Genomic DNA, 21725 nt, shown 5'->3' with positions numbered 1-21725 from the left:
TCCTGGAACTCGTTCTGTGGACCAGGCTGGCCTTGAAACTCACAGAGTTCCGCCTGCCTCTGCTTCCTGAATTATAGAAGTTATGTTTAAGAGCCTTTCCCCCCACCTTTTGTGGTTCTGTGAATCAAACCCAGGCCTTCCTGCACACTAAACGCACAGTATACTTCCGCTACACTCTGACGGAGCCGTGTGGGGCAGGCCACAGTGAAATGAAATGGTGATTCTCAGTGCAGATGAGCCGGCCCTGCCTCCAGGAAGCTCTCAGTGTAACTAGAGTCTGAGATGAGGTATATAGCTCTCAACTTTCATAGCTGCCGATGCTAAAGATAGAACATTCAAGAATTCTCGATTGTAGTAAGGAATACATATGAATGCAAGCCGAAAGAGTATTTTTTTTCTTTAAATGTGATTTTGAAGTCAATTTGAGGTATCAATCAATTTGGGTTAGTTCTAGGGTGAGCAGAGGTGCTCAGGTTCTGTCAGTGAGCAAATTGCCGGACGGAGGTTTGTGTGAAAAGGTACTGACTTCTCTGTTACATGCTGGGGGCTGAAGAAGAAGATGGCTTGTTTTAGAATTTAGTCACCAATTATAATACTTGATATCAGTTAGTAGCTTTATCAATTATACTTTCAGTTTTTAGTAACCCGCGCGCGCACGCACACACACACACACACACACACACACACACACGTGGTAATAAAAAAACTTATTACTGTGTCTCAGTAAATGTTTTTTTATGATTGCCTGTGCCTTGAAAAAAAATCAACAAAATATAAGTTAGATTTTCACTCATTTTAATATGCACTGTATTGTATGTATGGTGAATAGTCAAGATGAACAGGCTTCTCTTTTTTATAGCATAACTATTTCCAAAGTCAAGGAGAGAAGAGGTTGATGTGTGTTCTCCGTGCCAAGCACGCAGGAGGCTCCTTTCCAGATGCCGCTGCCGGGTCACATGGTGTCTCACCCTTCTGGTCCACGAAGCCAAGGCAACATTTTAGCAGTCCGCTGCTATCTATAGGCGCTGAGCTCACGTTTATTGCACTTTATGCCAAATTGATCTCTGTGTGTGCCTTGATTTTGGAAACTGGAGCATCCGGTTTCCCTTGGCTGCCCAAATGTCTTGAGTTAATCCTTCATGCCCTGCCTATGAGCTTATATGCTCTGTAGTTGGCAAAGTCAAGTCTCTCTTCGGGTTTGTGGTTCTAACAGCATTCAGAGGTGACAAAGGGGCTCCCCTGTTGTATAGAAGCTGTTGTGGACCACCTGACATATTTAGTTTTCTTGTGTTCTAAAGGGTTTTTCCCCCAGGATATCTCCTGTGACTCCTGTAAGGTCAAATCCAGCACGGTGGAAGACATTCAGCGGTAAACCTCAAGAGGCCACGTGCAGTACTGTTATCTTCTCCCCAGCTGCTGCTGAGCTTGGCCTTCCAGGCTCTTCATCTCCTGGCAGCTCACTCTTCTGCTGTGCTCCCTATGACTCCCCCTCCCGCCCCCCCACCATGTTCCCCACGTGAGGGATGGAGCTCTAACCCTAGGTGGCTTTCTGCTCATTTGCAGAGTATCCACGTTCTGGAGAGGACCGCGTCATCAAGCACAGAGCCCTCCATCAGCCGGCAGTTGCTGGAGCCGGAGCCCATCCCCCTCTCCAAGGTCAGTGACTGCGCCATTGCTCTCACAGGTAGCTCAGTACCCACCCGCTCTGGGGCCAAATGAGCTGTGAATAACGTTGACGCCTGACTCTCTTAAAGTAGCTAACAATAGGGCTCCTTTGCCACTTCTTCTGCTTCCCGTGCAGGGATGTTTTCTGCCTTGGATGAGGGGGGAATAGTAAGAACTCTATTTCCCTTGAGTTTCCAGGGTTATATGTGAAGGTCTGAAAGCATATTAAGGGAAGAAATAAAGAAAAGCACGGTTATTTCCTCCTGGACAGATAAGCGAATAATTCTATGATTAATTAACCGGGGGGGGGGGATCGTCAGCCCAGCAATCGCAGCATCTATCAATATTGCCCACCTACTGCATACTCGGTACTACACGAAGCACTTCAATACATTATCACGTTTGATACAGTTTTTATAAGCAGCTCCTTGACATGTGCATATTCATTACGTTCCATGAATCCGGAAACTCAGGCTTAGCCGTTTCTCCTAAGACGAAAACGTTAAGTAGGGGAGTGAAATACAAACTAGATTTGTCCAGTTCTGTAACCCGTACTGTCCATCTCTACCTCCCTGCGAGGGCCAGCGGTGCCTACACCAAGGACCATCCCACACTGTGTGGCCTCCCTCCAGTGTCTGCCTTCCAGCAGTGACTCTGGGGAGAACAGTACAGATGTAAGCCTCTCTCTGTATCATGGGAGCCAGAGTTCCTTCCTCTTCTGCCCGTCCTCCCTCAGATTTGGGAAGATGGACACTCCACCCCTCATCCCCGCCCATGTGATGCTAACCCGGCCAATGAACAGGTTCCCTAATGGGAAAACTCTGAAAAGAGAGTATATGCAAATGGCAGGTTCCCATAAAATAAGATTTATTTCCTCAAGATGGTTACTTATAAACTTGTACAGCTGATCCTGCTGCTTTGCTTCCTGTACAGAGCTTAGAGTACTGAGAAAAGAGCACGCTACTGCACTGCCCTAGTGTTACGGATATGCACACTTGTATGCCCCAGTGTTACGGATATGCACACTTGGATGCCCTAGTGTTATGGATATGCACACTGCCCCAGTGTTACGGATATGCACACTTGTATGCCCCAGTGTTACGGATATGCACACTTGTATGCCCTAGTGTTACGGATATGCACACTTGTATGCCCTAGTGTTATGGATATGCACACTTGTATGTCCTATTGTTACGGATATGCACACTTGTATGCCCTAGTGTTACGGATATGCACACTTGTATGCCCTAGTGTTACGGATATGCACACTTGTATGCCCTAGTGTTACGGATATGCACACTTGTATGTCCTAGTGTTACGGATATGCACACTTGTATGCCCTAGTGTTACGGATATGCACACTTGTATGTCCTAGTGTTACGGATATGCACACTTGTATGCCCTAGTGTTACAGATATGCACACTGCCCTAGTGTTACGGATATGCACACTTGTATGCCCTGGTGTTACAGATATGCACACTTGGATGCCCTATTGTTACGGATATGCATACTTGTATGCCCTAGTGTTATGGATATGCACACTTGTATGCCCTAGTGTTACGGATATGCACACTTGTATGTCCTAATGTTACGGATAGGCACACTTGTATGCCCTAATGTTACGGATATGCACACTTGTATGCCCTAGTGTTACGGATATGCACACTTGGATGCCCTATTGTTACGGATATGCACACTTGTATGTCCTAGTGTTACAGATATGCACACTGCCCTAGTGTTACGGATATGCACACTTGGATTCCCTATTGTTACGGATATGCACACTTGTATGCCCTAGTGTTACAGATATGCACACTGCCCTAGTGTTACGGATATGCACACTGCCCTAATGTTACGGATATGTACACTTGGATGCCCTAGTGTTACGGATATGTACACTTGTATGCCCTAGTGTTACGGATATGCACACTTGTATGCCCTAGTGTTACGGATATGCACACTTGTATGCCCTAGTGTTACAGATATGCACACTGCCCTAGTGTTACGGATATGCACACTTGTATGCCCTAGTGTTACAGATAGGCACACTTGTATGCCCTAGTGTTACAGATATGCACACTGCCCTAATGTTATGGATATGCACACTGCTCTAGTGTTACGGATATGCACACTTGGATGCCCTAGTGTTACGGATATGCACACTTGTATGCCCTAGTGTTACAGATATGCACACTGCCCTAGTGTTACGGATATGCACACTTGTATGCCCTAGTGTTACGGATATGCACACTTGTATGCCCTAGTGTTACAGATATGCACACTGCCCTAGTGTTACGGATATGCACACTTGTATGCCCTAGTGTTACGGATATGCACACTTGTATGCCCTAGTGTTACAGATATGCACACTGCCCTAGTGTTACGGATATGCACACTTGTATGCCCTATTGTTACGGATATGCACACTTGTATGCCCTAGTGTTACAGATATGCACACTGCCCTAGTGTTACAGATATGCACACTTGGATGCCCTAGTGTTACGGATATGCACACTTGTATGCCCTAGTGTTACGGATATGCACACTTGTTTGCCCTAGTGTTACGGATATGCACACTTGTATGCCCTAGTGTTACAGATATGCACACTTGTATGCCCTAGTGTTACAGATATGCACACTGCCCTTGTGTTACGGATATGCACACTTGGATGCCCTAGTGTTACGGATGTCCACACTGCCCTTGTGTTACGGATATGCACACTTGGATGCCCTAATGTTACGGATATGCACACTTGTATGCCCTAGTGTTTCGGATATGCACACTTGGATGCCCTAGTGTTATGGATATGCACACTTGTATGTCCTATTATTACGGATATTCACACTGCCCTAGTGTTACAGATATGCACACTTGTATGCCCTAGTGTTTCGGATATGCACACTTGGATGCCCTAGTGTTATGGATATGCACACTGCCCTTGTGTTACGGATATGCACACTTGTATGCCCTGGTGTTACGGATATGCACACTTGTATGTTTTATACTGTGAAGATGTTACAAGCTACAAAGTTTATTCTGTCAGACAGGGGTAGAGGAAAAGAATTATGAAACTATAAAAATAATTCAGAGAGGGCTGGAGAGATAGCTTTGTGCTCTCACGGAAGACCAAGTTTGCTTCTCGGCGCCCATATCTGGCAGCTGATAATTGCCTGTAATTCCAGCTCTAGGGGATCAGTTGCCCACTTCGGACTTCTGTGGACACCTGCAGCTAAGTGGCATGCACACACGTGTGTGTAGTTGTACACCCATGCTTGCGCGCACACACAGTTAAAAATAAAAACATGTTTAAAAAATTAACTTAAAAGTAAGAAGGATAGACTTCCATTTGATCAGTCTGTAGAGACCACGTACTTGGTAAACATCATCATCATCTCTCTCTGCGGTGTCTGTCCTCTAGCTAGTGAGAAGGTGAGAAAGAACACGCGTGGGCCATGGAGCAGCGGCATCCACTGAACACCTGCTTTGTGCCATGCGTTCTTGCAACCAGCCTCCAGATCATTAAAGTTTTATTGATTTCCTCGTCTCCATATAATTCCCGCATAAAGGTCTAACCCACTCCCTGCGGCTTGCCAATGCACAGCCGCTGGGGTCTGCTGACCAAAGGCAGGTCCTGCTAGGGGTACCAAGAGCATTCGCTACCCCCGTGGCTTCTGCGCTCCCCATTTAAATCTTACTATGGAACTAACAGACCTTTTCTGTTTGTTCATGTGTTAGTACACGTGGACAAGTCTGGGGGCTCCTAAGAGCTGCTGTACACACTTAGGGTACCAGTGCATCTCCCCACTTCAGAGCCTCCTGAGAACACAGGCTTCCTGGATACTGGTTGGTAGGAGCGCTTTGGACAAGGCATTGCTCTGGCTCAGGATTTATTAAATTCTTTGTTTTCAGCTCTTGAGACATTTTTGCCTCTCCCCACACCACCCGTAGACTATCTTGTACTTTTTATACTTTGAAGGCATTGCAAACTACAAAATTTATCCCATCACATCAAGAGTAGACCTCCAGTCTATGGAAAGGGAAGAATTGTTAGACTATAAAGGAATTATTAAACTATAATGTAGGAGGGGGCTGGGGAGATGGCTCAGCAATTAGGAGTCCTGAGGTTGGTCAGGACTGACATGATCATCTGGGGCTCTTGGTTCTATTTTTGTTTTATGTAGACTTAGGAGGAGTGGAGACTCTAGCTGAAAATAAATAATAACTGAAATTTTAGGAAAAATACACTATTTGATTTTTAGAAAAGTATTTTAATTTTCTTATGGCATACACCTAATTCACTAAGTGAGAAAGAGCAACGTTGGCATTGTGGAAAACAGAATGCTGAAGGTTCTGTCCTGTGTAGAAATGGGTTGTTTCCTTTCCTACATATTTTATTTGTAACCTTATCTTCCGTCCGCATTTATAATTGAAATAGGTGGGGTTGTTGCTTGCCCTGCTTTTATCCTTTGCCTCTTTGTCAGCATGACAACTTATCTAATTGTTAGTGCTGGATTACGAGTCTTTTCTGTTTCGGGAACATTGAGCTCACAGAGAAGGCACTGCTGGTTCGGAGTACAGGGTTTCACTCAGGAAATAGGCTAATTTTTGATCTGTTGTTTTACCTGTTTCCCACTCTCCCGTTTGGCTCTCCCCAAAAGGAACGGTAATGGTAACGGTAGCTACAAAAAGATGAGTTTGTGTTACACCTGACTTCAATTAGTAAGGGGGAAAATTGTACTTGCTACTAAATGCTTCCTTTTTATGTCATGTAGAGATTCTCCATCAGATGGAGAGAGAGAGAGAAGGGGGCAAGGGAGGGGTCAGTACCCTTTTCTATAGGATGTAGAGAGAAATGTCTTTAAATACAGCTCACACATTACTAAGGACAGAAGTCCAGGGAAGATATTTATGCACATGGGAAGTTGTTCTTAATTACTTAATTTTTATGGAACGCCACTATTCCGATGGGAACAGGAAGCCAGAAGTCCTTGATGGTTTCCATCAGGACTGACTGCTTTCCTTGGTCTTCACGCTGTTCATAAATAGGGTTCTATTCTTGAGTTGCAGCCCAGTATAAAGAAAGAGGACTCGGGAGCCTCCATGTGGCCCCTGGGGTCATGGGACAGTGCCACCTGTGCTTGTGACAGCCAACAACCAGGGCATTCTACACAGCCTACTGCTGCCTCATCAGAAACATTTGTATCTAAGGAACAGTCAATTGCAGTATCTTTTGTTACATTGTTTTGAGACAGGGTCTCTCTATGGGGCCCCAGGTGGCCTTGAACTCACAGAGATCCGCCAGCCTCTGCCTGAGTGCTGGGATTAAAGGAGTGCGCCACCCCATGCACCCCAGATCAACCACAGTTTCTGGCAGAATTAGAATTGTCTTCAAGCAGAACCCACATCTTGAGGTGTTGCACATCGCGGGAAGAACGCACAATGTCGCCAGCTAGACACCCACAGGTCACCATGTGTAGCTCATTCCTCAGAGACCTCTGTGGATGTGGGGAAACAACAATACCTTTCGGGTCTTTCCTGAGGTGGGGAGAGGCAGCTGTGGGCTTGGGTTTAGGAAGGATGCGGGCTCGGTGCTGGTTTTAGGCTTTTCAGAGAGACAGGACCGTCTCTGTGTTTTTATCTCCTGACAAAAGTTTGGAGAAAATTCCACCCTGGATGTTGCATATTTTGGTTTGGCATAGCTTAGACTTGGCCCCAAAGCAAGCAGCCTCTAGCATGAGGACGGGGAGAAAGAGATGGTGAACACAGCCCTCTTCACCCATGCCGTGTGCCGTATCTGTGCCCGACAATGGGACCTCCTTTCCTGAGACTGTGAGACTCCTAGTTGCAGGTTTGGTCTATCCTGAAATACAGTGCTCTAACCCATTCTCCTTCCGTATGGATCTAAGTGACAGTCTTTTCAGAGTGCAGCGACCCACTCAGCTGAGGGTGGGCCACTACCAAAGGCCTGCCCTTACTAGCATAGCCACTCCCTGAAGCTGAGGCTGCATGCAGAGTTGAGATGAGATGAGAGGTTTTTTTTCTCTGAGCGCAGTTTTGTGAGGGAATTGAGAAACCTTTCTCTGTTAAAAGTACCGATGGTAGTTCTGGGTGCCATGCCAAAACTCTAGAATCGGGCATGGTAAGAATGTTGCTAGGCTGTGCTCACTTAGCCCAGTGGTTCTCAACATTCTGACGCTGTGACCCTTTAATACGGTTCTTCATGTTGGGGTGACCACCAACCATAAAGTTATTATCATTGCTACTTTATAACCATAATTTTGCTACTATTGTAAGTCATAATGTAAATATCTGATATACAGGATATCTGATATGTGAACCCCAAAGGGGTTGCGACCCACAGGTTGAGAACCACTAACCTAGAGCATATGGACCTATGGCAATTACTTGGTTGTGGGGTTTTCAGACCTAGAATGTCATAAGAATCAAGTAGGCTTGCCAAGAGGAGTGGAGTGGCGGCCACCACAGCAAACTGAAGACCAGCACTTAAGAAGCTCAGTGTCACCAAGAGTTTATAAGCTAGGAGCAAATTTGGATTTTTCAAGTTGTAAAAAACAATTGTCTGATCTATAAATGCTGATAACGCTTTTTTAAAAAAAGTACCGTATATTGTAATATTAAGTTGGGAGTGTCACCCCAGCCCCTGGCTTGGGAGTTGCATTGGTCCAGACTCCAACTCTCAGCATGCCAAACACTGACCCGTCCCCAGGGGAGGGTCAGGACCACTCCCACAGGGTATTTAGGTGGCTGCCCAGAGAAGGAACATGTGGTTTCGGGTTTTGCGTGTGCTCTCCCTCTGCCCGCCCCCCCATGCCCGGCCACCCTAGAGTGTGGCATTCATTAAGCATGGGCATTTTTGATTTGGTCTAATCTGGTTTGACTGGAGTTCTTTTTCCTGGCCGAGAGGCTCTGTTAGGAAATATTCCTAACATATATGAACAAAACATGTCTAATGAAGGAAGAAATTGATTTAATCTGTTATCTAGCAGGAAGAGTGAGACTCTAGAACCAAGATGCTTTTTAAAAATTTGTTTATTCTTGGGTCTTATTCTTGCTGTTGGAGAGACTGAGCCCAGGGCCTCTGTGTACGCTAAGCACAGGCTTTACCAGCGATCTAGGACCCAGGGTCTTAGCCGTGGAGCTGTGCTCTCCCTGGGCTCCCGGGGAAACATGCCTCTTGGGAAGCCTGTACTTCTCGGTATGCGCTGTTGGGTGAAGCTTTGGTGCACACTTTGATGCACAGGGCTGCAGTAGGGAGAAAGAGGACCACAGCACTGCATAGGTGTACCAGCAGGTTGTTCCACACTGGACCCCAGCAACCTCTCCATTCCCTCACAGAAAGCCTGGTTTGCACACTGAATGAACATTTATCATCAGATGTCTAACTTTAAAACCCCTCTGGGGCCCAGGATCATCAGGGGGGAAATGCATTTTAAATGCTCTGAGTGTAGGAAATCAAAATTCCTTTCCGCTTCCAAGCAAACAGTGTTCCCAGTGCCCCTCTTCTGGAGTCTGCCTGCCTCCAGGTCTACCTGGGAAACTCATGGGAGCTTCATTTGAAAGTGCGTGACTTGTTTTGATACTGCAATTAGCACCAGAATGTCACTCATCCTGTTGCTGAGTCGAGGGCGGCATCAAAGGCGACTTTCTGCCTAGGACTCTCCTTAAATGTGTCTCATTAAGCACGAAACACGAGTGATTTGTTTTCCTTTTCTCTCAGGAAGCTGACAGCTGGGAAATTATAGAAGGACTGAAAATAGGCCAAACCAATGTCCAGAAACCAGACAGGCACGAGGGGTTTATGCTGAAGAAAAGAAAATGGCCTTTAAAGGGCTGGCACAAGGTAACTCCTGATCGGATTGAAGCTGAGAGCATCATCATAGAGCTCTGACTCATTACTAGGTGGGAAGCAAAGGTCACTGGAGCTTTTGAGTTTGAAACAGTGTCTCGAAGACAAACAAAAACCAGCAAACAAAAGCCCAGGAAGGAGAGAAGGGGAAGCGGGAAGAATCAAGGGAGGGCCAGGAGAGGAGGAGAAAAGAAAACAAATTCTGTGTCACTGAGGAGAAGGCTCTCTTCCGTTCCTCCATAGAATCCCTTCCCCTTGGGGACTCTCACGGCAAAAGCAGCTTCATACACTCGCCAGCTTTGCTGCTAAACTTCATCTCAGAGTAGATGGGTTTGCTAACCAAACGCTTGAGTAACGGCCACCTGCTGGCTCCAAGCACAGAGGTTATGGATTGCAACTTCCTTAAAGAAATAGACAGAGAAACGCCGCCCCAACCTGTCTCCAGAGTAGGATGAAAGCCAGCCAAAGGGGCTTTCATCGAATACAGCTTTCCCTTGTCAGAAACTCTCCCTCCAGCCCATAATGTTACCCCAACACCAAGGACTTCCCTCCTCCCTTCTCTAGTCTTCTAACTTGAATTTTGGTGAGCCAGTGATTCCTTGTAGACCTGCAGCTGCCTGTCTGTCTCCTCGCATGTAGCCTTACTTGGTGCTTTCCTGTGACTTTTCTTAAGTTATTCCTGGCTAAACTTCTTTAACAGAAACTTAAAATTAGTAAAAAAACAGGCCAAAACCCCCATTTTAAAAAAATGAATTGCTAGGTTCCATTTGGCATTCTGACTGGAATGGCTGCGGACTGCCATCTTTTTGGATTCTTTCTGGACTGTGTGTCTGGATATTTGCATAAAGACGAGAGAGCACCCCCACCCCACAGTGCTTTTCCTCCTCTCCCTAATACCGCTAAGCATTGATTAGGCGCCAGCCCCTCTGAATGCCCCAGTTATAGGCAACTGAACTGTTTGTTTAATGTGGCACTTTTTTATTCTGGCAGGCACCTGTTTTCAAGAATCCCAAACACAGGGATGGCAGTGGCCCTTTGTGAGTTCTAGGCAGGGTGACTTTGGGGACCTGATGTTCCGCTGTCTCAGCAGCTATGAGTTCATGCGTCCCATGGAAATGTTCCAGCAGAATAAATTCCAGCCACAGAGGGGTTTCCTACATGTGTGGAGCTGGAAGAGGGCCCACAGACAGGGCGGCTGGCTCGCGAGAGCTGTTCCACTTTTACTGAATGGCCCACGGAAAGGAAACCAGCCAACAGTTCTTCAGTGTTTGCAACTTAAAAATGGCAAACTCACTCCGTCTGTAGTCAGCAGACCTCAGGGCAGACAGTTGCCCACAGAGCATCCCAGCACACCCCCCCCACCAGAGTACCTCAACACATCCTCTTACTTTTGTTTTTTGTTTGTTTGTTTTGTTTTCTCTGTAGCTTTGGAGCCTGTCCTGGAACTAGCTCTTGTAGACCAGGCTGACCTTGAACTCACAGAGATCCGCCTGCCTCTGCCTCCCGAGTGCTGGGGTTAAAGGTGTGCACCACCACCGACCAGCTTCCTTTTTATCTTAATATATTTAATATATGTCTGTTTCATCGGATCCTCTTAGTATTGCTCATGTATATTCCCTGGGGCTGTTGGCTGGGACATGAGCAGTGGACCAATAGCCGCATCCCCAAGGAAAACGTGATCCTCCTGCCCTTGTAACCATCAGCTACCAGCTAGAGGTGGAGCCCTTATTCTTAAGGTATCTTGGAAATAATATTTAATCTCTTTTACTAATATAGAAGCAGATTGCCAAGGAGAAAATACATGCAAATTGCCAAGGTCACTTAAGCCTTGTAAGGCAATTTATTAGTAGTGGATATGGTGTAATGGCTCCTGTAAGAGCCATGAGAATTTTTAGAAAGTTTCCATAGTATCCAGGGGGAAATCCAGAATTTAGCTCCTTCCCTGCAGAATAGTATAGAAATCTTTACAGAATTGCCATAATCTCTCCAGGTTATTTTTTCCTTATTTTTATAATGTTCTAAGCAGTTCATTTATGAAGTCTCAGCTGCAGGTCCCTAGACCTCCCCCGGTGAAGACAGACCATGGAGAGGAGACCCCATCCCTAGCGTGAAGCCATTTGACTAGAACGCAGACCCACTGACCTCTGACTGTGGCCAGATGCACTGAATCCATGTAGCAGAGTCATCAAACACGTTAGCAGCTGAATGCCAAGCCCCTGGGACCTGGGCTTGTGAATATTTGTGTAATTCCGAGTGCAAACAGTAACTAGGGCTGTTTGGTTCTTGCAGCGCTTTTTTGTCCTGGACAATGGACTGTTGAAGTACTCAAAGGCTCCACTCGACGTAAGTAGCTCCAAGGACACGATTTGCAGGTCCAGTTAGAATTCCCGCTTGAAGTGAGTAAACACTTGTGACTGGGCAAGCTCTGTGCCATAGTCACCAGCTTCCTGCGTGTCTGTGCCTGTAACAAGCTGCCCACCCTGCGGGTTCTAGAGCAGGTGTGCTTTTTGCTTATACTCAAGATGGCACAAAACCCTCAAACTAGCGCATGGATATTTAACTGTTTTTTTAAACAGAAGTTTAAGCCTAAAAGTAACACACTAATAATATCACCCTTTCTCTCCTAGAGAGGATATTCAGAAACTATTTTTTCTTTACACTTTGAAATGAATTCCATGTTCTTTGCTTTTTGAAATGTATAGCCCTCCTTGTTCTTGTCAAAGTTCTTTTAAAAAAAATCTTTTGTACTTAACCTGTGTTCATTCACCTTCTTGTCTTGAGAACTCCAAATCATTAAGATTACTCCAGACTGCTTCTGCTTAATAGCTGAGAAGTACTTTGCACGAGACTCTCCGAGTTTCTTCCTTCCCTCCTACCGTGTGGTGTAGGGCAATAAACTAAGGGCTTAGAATTAGTTTTGTCTGCCCCTCTGCCATGGAACCGGCTATGTCCTTGGTCAGCTGGGGACAGTCAGAAGAGGAGGGCAGATGTTCCCTGATCTCTGATCTCAGCTGCCCAACTCTATGCTAGCAGCTGCCATCCGGCTGATTCATGGGTGTTCTGGGTCACGGTTCAAAAGTTGACTTCGATTATTTTGGGACTCATTGGTGTTGCCTTTTAGAGGAGCTAGAAGCTAAGCGATCTGGAATCACGGAGCGCTGACATTACTAGTTGTGCCCAAAACAGAGGAAGAGGAGTAGCTCTGCATGCTGAAATCGGTGTGATCACGACAGCCCAACTGCCCTCAGACCTTGGCCACTTTCTCATCATTAAAAAGAATGTAGTCACCCCCATAAGTGAGTTAAGATTTTCCTTGGGCTCCCCTCAGTTCAGAACAGAGACACACTAGCCCAGATATCCTTCCATAATTCACTAGTCTTTTGATTTCAGATCCAAAAGGGGAAGGTCCATGGGAGCATTGATGTTGGGCTGTCTGTCATGTCAATCAAAAAGAAAGCTCGGAGAATAGACCTTGACACGGAGGAGCACATCTATCATCTGAAGGTGAAATTGTCTTCGGCCTTCGGCATTAGCGGGGGATGCGGTTTGCCCTCGCCCGTGGCATCCAGGAGTCGGTTTCCACAGCTGTCTTTCCTTGCTTCCTGTTCCAGGTGAAATCCCAGGACTGGTTTGATGCTTGGGTCTCCAAACTGCGTCATCACCGCCTGTACCGTCAGAACGAGATTGTGCGATCGCCAAGAGATGCCAGTTTCCACATCTTCCCCGCAGCTTCGACAGCCGAGTCCTCCCCGGCTGCTAACGTTTCTGTTGTGGATGGAAAGGTATGACGTCGTGCTGCGAGAAGTCAGCCTGGAAACCGCTTAGAAATGTGTACACACACGTCGCCGTGTGTCCTTGAAAACACCCGAAGAGAAGTTTGATTTTGTAAGCTGACACCCAGGAGACAAGTGACATCAGCGCTAGAGTTAATCACAAAATGAGCCAGACGCATGAATCACCAAGCGTTTCCAGTTATTTTTCCTTTATCATAAGTGGACCACACACCTCATGTGTGTGTGGCTTTTTTTAGGAATCTTGGGAGGTAGAGCAAACATTTATTTAGACAACAGCTGGGAATTCTTGGGTAGTAATAAAGAGACCCCGAAGTTCTGAAGGCGAAGCTCGGTGCTTTGAGCTACAATGTATACATCACCCAGAGAGAGGCGGCTCGGCTCGGTACCCCCTCACCCGGCTCCCGGAGTTAATGCAGGTCAGCTGGAGAGGTCCCGTGGTATTGGTGGCGTTTCAGTGAGCGAGTATGTTATGCATATGACAGTCCTTCCTCTCTAATCTGTCACAGAGGCTGTGTTTGCATGCGTACAAGTGACATAGCCATCCTGGGATGTGGCCACACAGCTGTTTCCAAAGTCACTACCTCCTGTCGTTAAACACAGACAAGAGAGTCTGTGGTTCCTTGGGTTGTGTTAAGATTCACAGCCTGTGTTGCCGAAATGCTGGAGGTATTTCTTGTCTGAAAGTCAAGGTTACAGCAACAGGCTGGGAAGCAACTGCTTCTGTGTTTGATCGGCCCTTGGGTTGCATTGCACAGGGGTGTTGTGGCTTTATGCTTGGTACCCCAAACTGAGGTCAGAGAAGCTGATTGGGTTCAAAAACGTTTCAGTGGATTGTCTGCCTTCTCTCTTTGCTTCCACAGGAGTCTCCATAATACCTAGATTATATAGTTTCCTTCCTACATAGCATTGGAGAACTTCACTGAGAAACACCAGACCTAACCTATCAAACTTAGTGGCATCTACCATGCTTGGCTTTTGTTATTTGATGGAAAATACTAGTGTATAAGTTAAAACCACTATTATATTTCACAAGGCAACCCGATCTATGACTTCCCTGTAGTTGCACTCCTGATAAAGACTGTCGGATGGCCTTTCTCCTAGGAATGAGGTTGGCTGAAACACTAACCAGTTTTGGGAATACGAAGAACAAGTCACAAGCCAGGGGGATTGGGGTTTGGGATCTCAGAGGTATCCAAGATAGTCGCTGTGTTTCTCTGGGCCGCCTGCATTTTCATCACAGAGTGGGATGAATCTGGGTTAGTCCCAACTTAATGAGAACTGTATCCCAAACAGGTCTTTAAAAAGAAAACGTTAATTTTTAATTCTTAGGTTTTTCCAGTTTCGGCTGGTATCTTTGGCACAAAGCGTTGATAAAAGATGTATTCTTTCTGGCCCTTGTCTTATTTATTAAATAACTTGGGTGATATCTGAGATTGGGGGACTGAAACCAAATCCCTCCCCTCACTGTTCACTCGGGAATAAGAACACTCTCCAGCTCTGCTTCCCACAAAAGGCCCGTTTCTCCCGTTGCAAGTGGCGTGGCTCCGAGCTCAGATTCCCTGGGTGATTTCCATTACATTTATCAAAATGCAGTAAAGAGCCTTTGTCCCTTTCCCTGCTTTCCACATATCGAATTATGAGACTCCTGCGTGTTAATTGGTTTGTGACCCTGTGTAGGTAATAAATAAGACTGGGTTTGCTGGCTGTGTGCATTATTTATTTCTTAATCATTCAGGAGAGGCCGAATCAGTTGCCAGTGAGTATCCGAGTCAAATGCAGCTTTAAAGCCATATCCTTTCTTGGGAAGCAAATCTCTGTTTATGTGGCTGTTAACTGTACACCTTAGTATCTGCATATTTTGTTCAGCTGTAGTTCACACAAAAATCCTTTTCATGAGAAAGCTATCAGCTATAGACAACTTGGCAAGAAGGCCTTTTATATAGTCTTCAGAATGTTTTCAGAGCATCCTAAGGCTGCTTGCTGGTGGGTAGTGAGCTTAGGAATCACACACTAGGGTACAGGGAGGATCTGGGAAGGAGAGGCCTCTAGCCATGCGTCCCGGAGACTGTAGTGAGGACCCTACAGTCTGTATCAGATACAGCTTTCTGAGTAAGTTCTAGCCACCTCGTGAGGATGGGTCACGATTTCTTTGAACACTGTTTTCTTCATCGGATGAGGGAGCTAGCAGAAGGAGTGTTGTTAGCGTGCATGAACTCAGCCTTCACGTGTGTAAACCGTGCCCTTCATCTCTTTGCGTGTAGATGCAGCCCAACAGTTTTCCATGGCAGTCCCCTCTACCATGCAGTAACAGCCTCCCTGCGACCTGCACAACGGGGCAGAGTAAAGTGGCGGCCTGGCTGCAGGACTCCGAAGAGATGGATAGGTGTGCGGAAGGTTAGTTCATGCCTTGGCAGCTCTCAGAGTGAGCCCCCAAGCCCAAAGCTGGTGGAAATCAAAACAACGCAGCCTCCAGCCTCACCTCCCCGAGTGACCTGGCCTTTCCTTTTTCTTAGTCTTATACCTTCTAGATCTTTCTCTGTTCTGTGACCCAGGCTTACTTCCTGCCGGTTCTCCCAGCTCCTCAGAAGTGGGTCTGAGTTTCTCTCCTGCCTTGGCTTCCACACTCTTCCACTTTTTCCATCTCTTTACCAGCTCCTTTTTGACCTTGCCTTGACCTGTCCCTCAGGGCCTGAAGAGCTCCCCCATTAGTCCTGGACTCCACGCTGCCTCCTCCCTAGGTCCCTTCCATACCCCCTTCTCTGCTGTCGTAGTGCCCACGGAACAGTTCTGTTCCCTGTCAGCACAGATGGAAACCATAGGGTCCAGGGTTGCATGTCCGGACTTACCTGGAAGTGGGGTTACATGGACAGGCCTTGGGGTCTTCTGACCTGTCCACTCCATCCTGGGCTGTTTAACAGCTTTCTCTTTCCTCAGCGGAACCCATTGCCCCATGCTTTATCCACAGACCATTTCCATCCGAAACAGTTTCATTCGACCCACAAAACTGACAAAAAATAAAAGGGCAATGCAGAGAGAGTTTAGTAAGATTCAACTGACTTAATTTAACTTAATATTAATTTTGTTTATTTATGAAATTATAATAAGAACAGGTGTTATGTAACTTTTTGATTTTTTTTCACTGACAAAGGAAAACATGGACAATCTGTCAATCCTCCTGGTACCCTCACCATTTTTTAAAAAACTCTATCAGCGTAATAACTCCAAATATGCATTTTTTCAACTCTCTGAGACACCAAACTCCCAAACTTAGTCCACATGTTAAATTATGATTTAAAAGAAGTTTTAGATTCATAATCATGTCCATATGACATCTCGTTAAAGTATTTCCCGGGACGTATTCACCACTCACAACTTCCAGTTGTGGGAGGAGGCGGAGCAGTTTCAGCCAGCCCTGTAGATTCCTGCAGTGTTTGGAGACTGCCCAGCTTCCCCTGTGCTGAGGATCGTCTTCAAGATGCTCCCTCATCTCAGCCCGGCCCCTGTAGCTGCAAAAGAGGACCCAGGATTCAAACTCAGACCTCCTCACTGCAAAGCATGCCTCTGAAAGGAATGTGCCCTACCCGCCTCATGGGTTTCCCCCAGGGGCTGTGTCGACACCTGGGTCCCGTACGTCAGTGATTGTTGCACCCAGCTCACTCCCCCCCCCCCCCCCGTTCACACAGCCAGTTCAAAGTCTTGTCCTTATCCTTACCAACCTTTATCTGACATCCATCCTTATCTTCGGGACCCCGACCAGCCATTCTTCTCCTCCCTGGTAGTCACACAGCCTCCTGACTGCCTTACCTTACCTAGTCTCCTGCTCAGTTAGTCATCCTTCTCAAAGGCTCATGGGAAATCATCACCTTTGAGCCTGTTTGCAGGCACTATGCCAATACTTAGCAGCTAATATTCTGTTGCATCCAGCCATGAGGCATAGGTACTGTTCGCTTTCTGCACTCTGTGGATGAGGAAAATGCAATTTGTAATGGTCCAGACATTTGCCCCAGATTCTAGAGCTGCCTCGGTGGGGAGGTTGGGATGGCAGCCAGCACACAGTTCACTAATCCCAAGGTCGGTGCTTTGTTCGTCACACAGTGCCCACTCAAGCCTGGTAGACCTTAAAATAACTGTGCAGACTCCCTCGTGGGGCTCTTCACTGGCTCTAGGGTGTTACTCCAAAATCCTGTCTCAGCATTTAGCAGCCAGTGCATTCAGCATTCTGGCCCTACCTACCCCTGCAACCTGGTCGCCTTCTGTAGACTCAAGCAACTGGTTTTTTTGTTTGTTTTTCTTTTTTGTTATGTTTTGTTTTGCTTTGCTCTTAACATGGATGTATTTACATATGTCCTGTTGTGTGCCTTTGGACAGGTGTTCTTCCCAACCTCTTTGCCCTCCTCCACCTTTCGTATTGGCTAAAACTTTTCTGTCAATCATCTAAACCTTGTGGGGACAGGGTGGAGTCTCGCTTGTAAGTCTGCTCTCAAACCATGAAACCATGAACACTCCCCCCTCCCCTAATCTCTTGCTGTACTTAAAAAAAAAAATCTATACCGACCATTTGCCGTGGAGCAAGCTGACTCCTGAGATGGATTTCAGTTCAAAAAGGGAACATTTCGTATTTATTTCATTGTTTGAATTTGAAGACATAGCATTTTATGGAACCCATTGTGTGTCCGATTTATAATCCTAACAGTAAAGGGGATTGACTCTTCTGGACTTATATGAATCCAGGCCACCAATATATGGGAAAATTACTTGGCTCTTGGAACATATTTTTTTCTGTAGTGATGAAATTCAAATTAGTAAGAATCTACAATAGATTTTTAAAGGAATCTTTTATTGCCACATTATCAGTGAGCTGAAGAACAGATGTGTTTAACTGATTTTTACTCTGTTCTGTTTTTACTGAATTTGACTTTGGCCCCACCCAAATTCCACACAGCCAACTTGCAAACCATTTTAGAGGAACAAGTAGACAGCCCCTAGGAATAAAACCACAAGACGACTGAAGCCTCTGGAGTGTCCATGAGACAAACTGTGGAGACAGGAAAGCGGTCACACACAGCTTGACAGGTTAAAACCATCGACATTCACAGACGCAGGTGGTAAGAATGGGTTTGGAACTCTCTCACCGCCAGTGGCTCCCATGGTCTGACCCCGAGCAAGGTATCCTTTGGGTTACCTGCATCACCATTATATAAATACAGATCTGCCCACCCGTCGACCGCATCGTACCTACCACAGTGTGGACTGAACCCCTTTCATATTATCTCCACCATTTCTACCCAGTTCTGACATTTTTGTCTTTCCTAGATCTTGCACACTGTCAGTCAAACCTTGTGGAACTTAGCAAGCTCCTGCAAAACCTGGAGATACTTCAGAGGACTCAGTCAGCCCCGAACTTCACTGACATGCAGGTAAACGTGACTGCCCGGTAACAAGGTCTAAGATCCCAACTTAAGCCCTTCCTGAACTGTCCTGTGACTTTGCGAGGTGGCACTCAAAAGGGAAGAACTAACTCAGATGAACATTGCAATATTTATAATAACGTCAATCTATGGTTTATATTCTGCAGTCATTTTCTTTCTTTAGTTAATGTGTATCTGTGTTTATCTACATGCATATCTGTGCGCCGTATGTGTGCAGTGGCTATGGAGTCCTGAACATCCCCTAGGACCGGAGTAATAATAGATGGTTGTGAGCTGCTGTGCGGGTGCTGAGAATCAAACCTGTGTCCTCTATAAGAACAACTGCCGAGCCATGGCTCCAGCCCCTCTGGAGTTCTTCATGATACTTTTGAAGTTTGGTGTTCTTGTATTAATTAGGAAGAGTTTTATCAATTTCGTTTGTTTGTTTTTTGAAGACAAGGTTTCTCTGTAGTTTTGGTTCCTGTCCTGGAACTAGCTCTTGTAGACCAGGCTGGCCTCAAACTCACAGAGATCCACCTGCCTCTGCCTCCCAAGTGCTGGGATTAAAAGAGTGCGCCACCGCCTAGCTGAATTTTATCAGTGTTTTACCCGTAAATGTACTATAGTCTATTGTGGACATACATATTTGTATCACTCCCCCATGTACAATGATGGCTTTGAAGTTTAAGTTCTAGAACTTTTGGAAGTATGAGCATCTTTTAGTGTAGAAAAGATACTCACAATCTCCAATCTGGTTTTCATTTTTGCTCACTAGAAATATAACTTTCACAAGTCAGTTGTAGAGAGGTCTTTGGCTCTAGTATTAACGTCTTTCTTCTTTGGCTGGCTTGTTTTAGGGTTCTAATGATTCCTTACTAACTTTCTGGGCTCTATGTGTGTGCATTATCATGTGTGTGTGAACTTAATAACCCTCTGTTGCTTTTAACTATTTGTGTAACGTAGGCTAACTGTGTAGATATTTCAAAGAAAGACAAGCGGGTCACCAGACGCTGGAGAACAAAAAGTGTCAGCAAAGATACAAAAATCCAACTGCAGGTACAGCCTTTTGTTTATCCTTTTCCTTTTTGCTTTCATTCACTGTTAAAGCGTTACATCTGTATCCATTCCAGATCAGCCCCTGGGCGTGAGGTTGAAGGAATAGCTTACCCACTTTAAAGCGTGTGCTCTGCGGAGTTGGTGTCATCTAAACATGGAATTACTCGTTTTAGTTAGTTGGACCTAAGTCCAAAAACCTTGAAAAGTAAAGATGATCCAACTTGGCCACATGATTGGATTTCCATCCTCAGTCACAGCCTTTGAAGCATTAAAACCCAGACAGAAAGCCACTTGAAAATCAAAACTGGAAAGTCAGCGGACCGTAGTGTGGGCTCATTTATGTAGTCAGCGTTAGAGGGCTCTTTCATGGGTGAACCCTGTCCATAGTTTATCAAGGCCTTGTATAGGGGTGCTGTAGGTTAAAAGCCAGCACAGTGGGGGTCAGCGTGGCTGATATGATTCTCTGGCCTCATAATTTATGTATTTCTGTTCAACTTTCTGGACTCTATTTGCTCCTGCTCAGGTTATTGAAATAATTTACTGATTACTGAATTCTGTCTCAACTCTGAAATTCTGTAATTACAAAGGTAGATCATATCTGGCCTACAATGATCACTCTAAAATTGGAACTAAAATCTCCATAGCTCATGATAAATTTATTTGAAGTAAAAATTTTAATTGCAATAAATAGTTGTAAATTTTCAGATTTGATCCTCTTTGCATTTCAGTGATACAGAATATGATCAATGCCCAAAACCCCTTATGTCTAAATGATACTACTTTCAAATCTTGACAAAAATCTCTACTATTCTTACCTTAGCTGTGTAAGATGATTGCTTACCTGCACAGTTAAAATTAGACTTCAGATTTTTTTAAAAAAATTTATCTGTGAATTTAGATCCTAACACAAAGGTGAAAGTAACTCCTGTTCAATGTTCTTCCATTTCTTCTGAGTAATTAACAAACGTAATTCTCCTCTAATGCAGGCTGATTTAACAACATTCTTTGTATTGTCACTCCGCATGTGTCAATAACAAACTGCTGGCATGCTTTCTAATTTGATGGAATTCATAATAAATTTTCACAAGCACTACGCAGTAACATTTCTATTTCAAATATCTGCAGCCCATGAATGGAATTCTGCGTGTTCCTTGGAAGAACATACTTTATGTGTTTTCCATTCTCTTCATAAAATTCCTGCTAAAGGGGAAATGGGCCAAATGATCTCACAGGGAACTTGCAACATTGTCGTTTGTTTTGAGTTTATAAGTTGTGTTTGTTTTCGGTCTTTATGTTCTCATGTCTAAGAGAATAGAGTCATTTTTGCAACTGGAAGAACCCTTTCTTTAAATAAAAGAATTGAAGAATGCTAAAACCCAAAGTACATGCCCGCTTGGGATAGATACTATTCTAATCAGGTTTCATGACGCAAACCACTGAGCAGATTCCCTTCCCGGCCATTGTCTTGAGTGGACCAGCTCTCAGCAAGTCTGAGCACAATGCCCCTGGCTGTCTGTGGGGTCAGGATTCCCACCACAAGCCCAGTTGATCTATGTTTCCCCCTGGAGGAAACAGAATATAGTTCTGGTTAATAAATGTGCCGAGAACTCATCAGGATTGTTTGAGTGGAAGAAATCAGTGCAAAAGCAGGCAGATCTTTGAGAGACTTGGAATTTTTCACTGATGCTGTCTTGCTTTGCCTGACCAAGGAGTGCCCCAGATAACCTTAGGATTCTGATTTAGAAGAGGCATCTGAGATCACCTCATCCCCACGCTCCCTTTGCCTGCCCAAGAGGAAAGAATGTAGTTTTCAGTAGAAACATAGACTTTGGATGACAGGAAGCTATTAATCACCCTAGAGACCATTTCCTTCCAATTGGACTTAAAGTGTGTATCATTTGACTGAAGTACCTCAGGGTTTGGTATCACCCCC

At 45.3% G+C, this 21725-nt stretch overlaps 1 protein-coding gene across 11 annotated transcripts in view; it reads left to right on the top strand.

The window, feature by feature from the left end:
- Positions 1-21725, top strand: part of Osbpl6 (oxysterol binding protein like 6) — a 159305-nt gene that overhangs the window by 101403 nt on the left and 36177 nt on the right. For 7 of the 11 annotated variants that reach the window (XM_075984805.1, XM_075984804.1, XM_075984813.1 and 4 more), the window contains 8 exons: positions 1564-1656; positions 9406-9528; positions 11824-11877; positions 12925-13038; positions 13146-13316; positions 15590-15722; positions 18642-18745; positions 19700-19792. In XM_075984805.1, the coding sequence (XP_075840920.1) occupies positions 1564-1656; positions 9406-9528; positions 11824-11877; positions 12925-13038; positions 13146-13316; positions 15590-15722; positions 18642-18745; positions 19700-19792 (885 nt within the window). The remainder of the gene's footprint in view (positions 1-1563; positions 1657-9405; positions 9529-11823; positions 11878-12924; positions 13039-13145; positions 13317-15589; positions 15723-18641; positions 18746-19699; positions 19793-21725) is intronic. The other 4 variants (XM_075984812.1, XM_075984811.1, XM_075984809.1 and 1 more) reach the window with 1 other exon arrangement.

Source organism: Microtus pennsylvanicus, chromosome 9, assembly GCF_037038515.1.
Source record: "Microtus pennsylvanicus isolate mMicPen1 chromosome 9, mMicPen1.hap1, whole genome shotgun sequence".
Lineage (NCBI taxonomy): Eukaryota > Metazoa > Chordata > Mammalia > Rodentia > Cricetidae > Microtus > Microtus pennsylvanicus.
The sequence above is the reverse complement of the archived record's forward strand: the minus strand, read 5'-3'. Positions and strand labels throughout refer to the sequence as shown.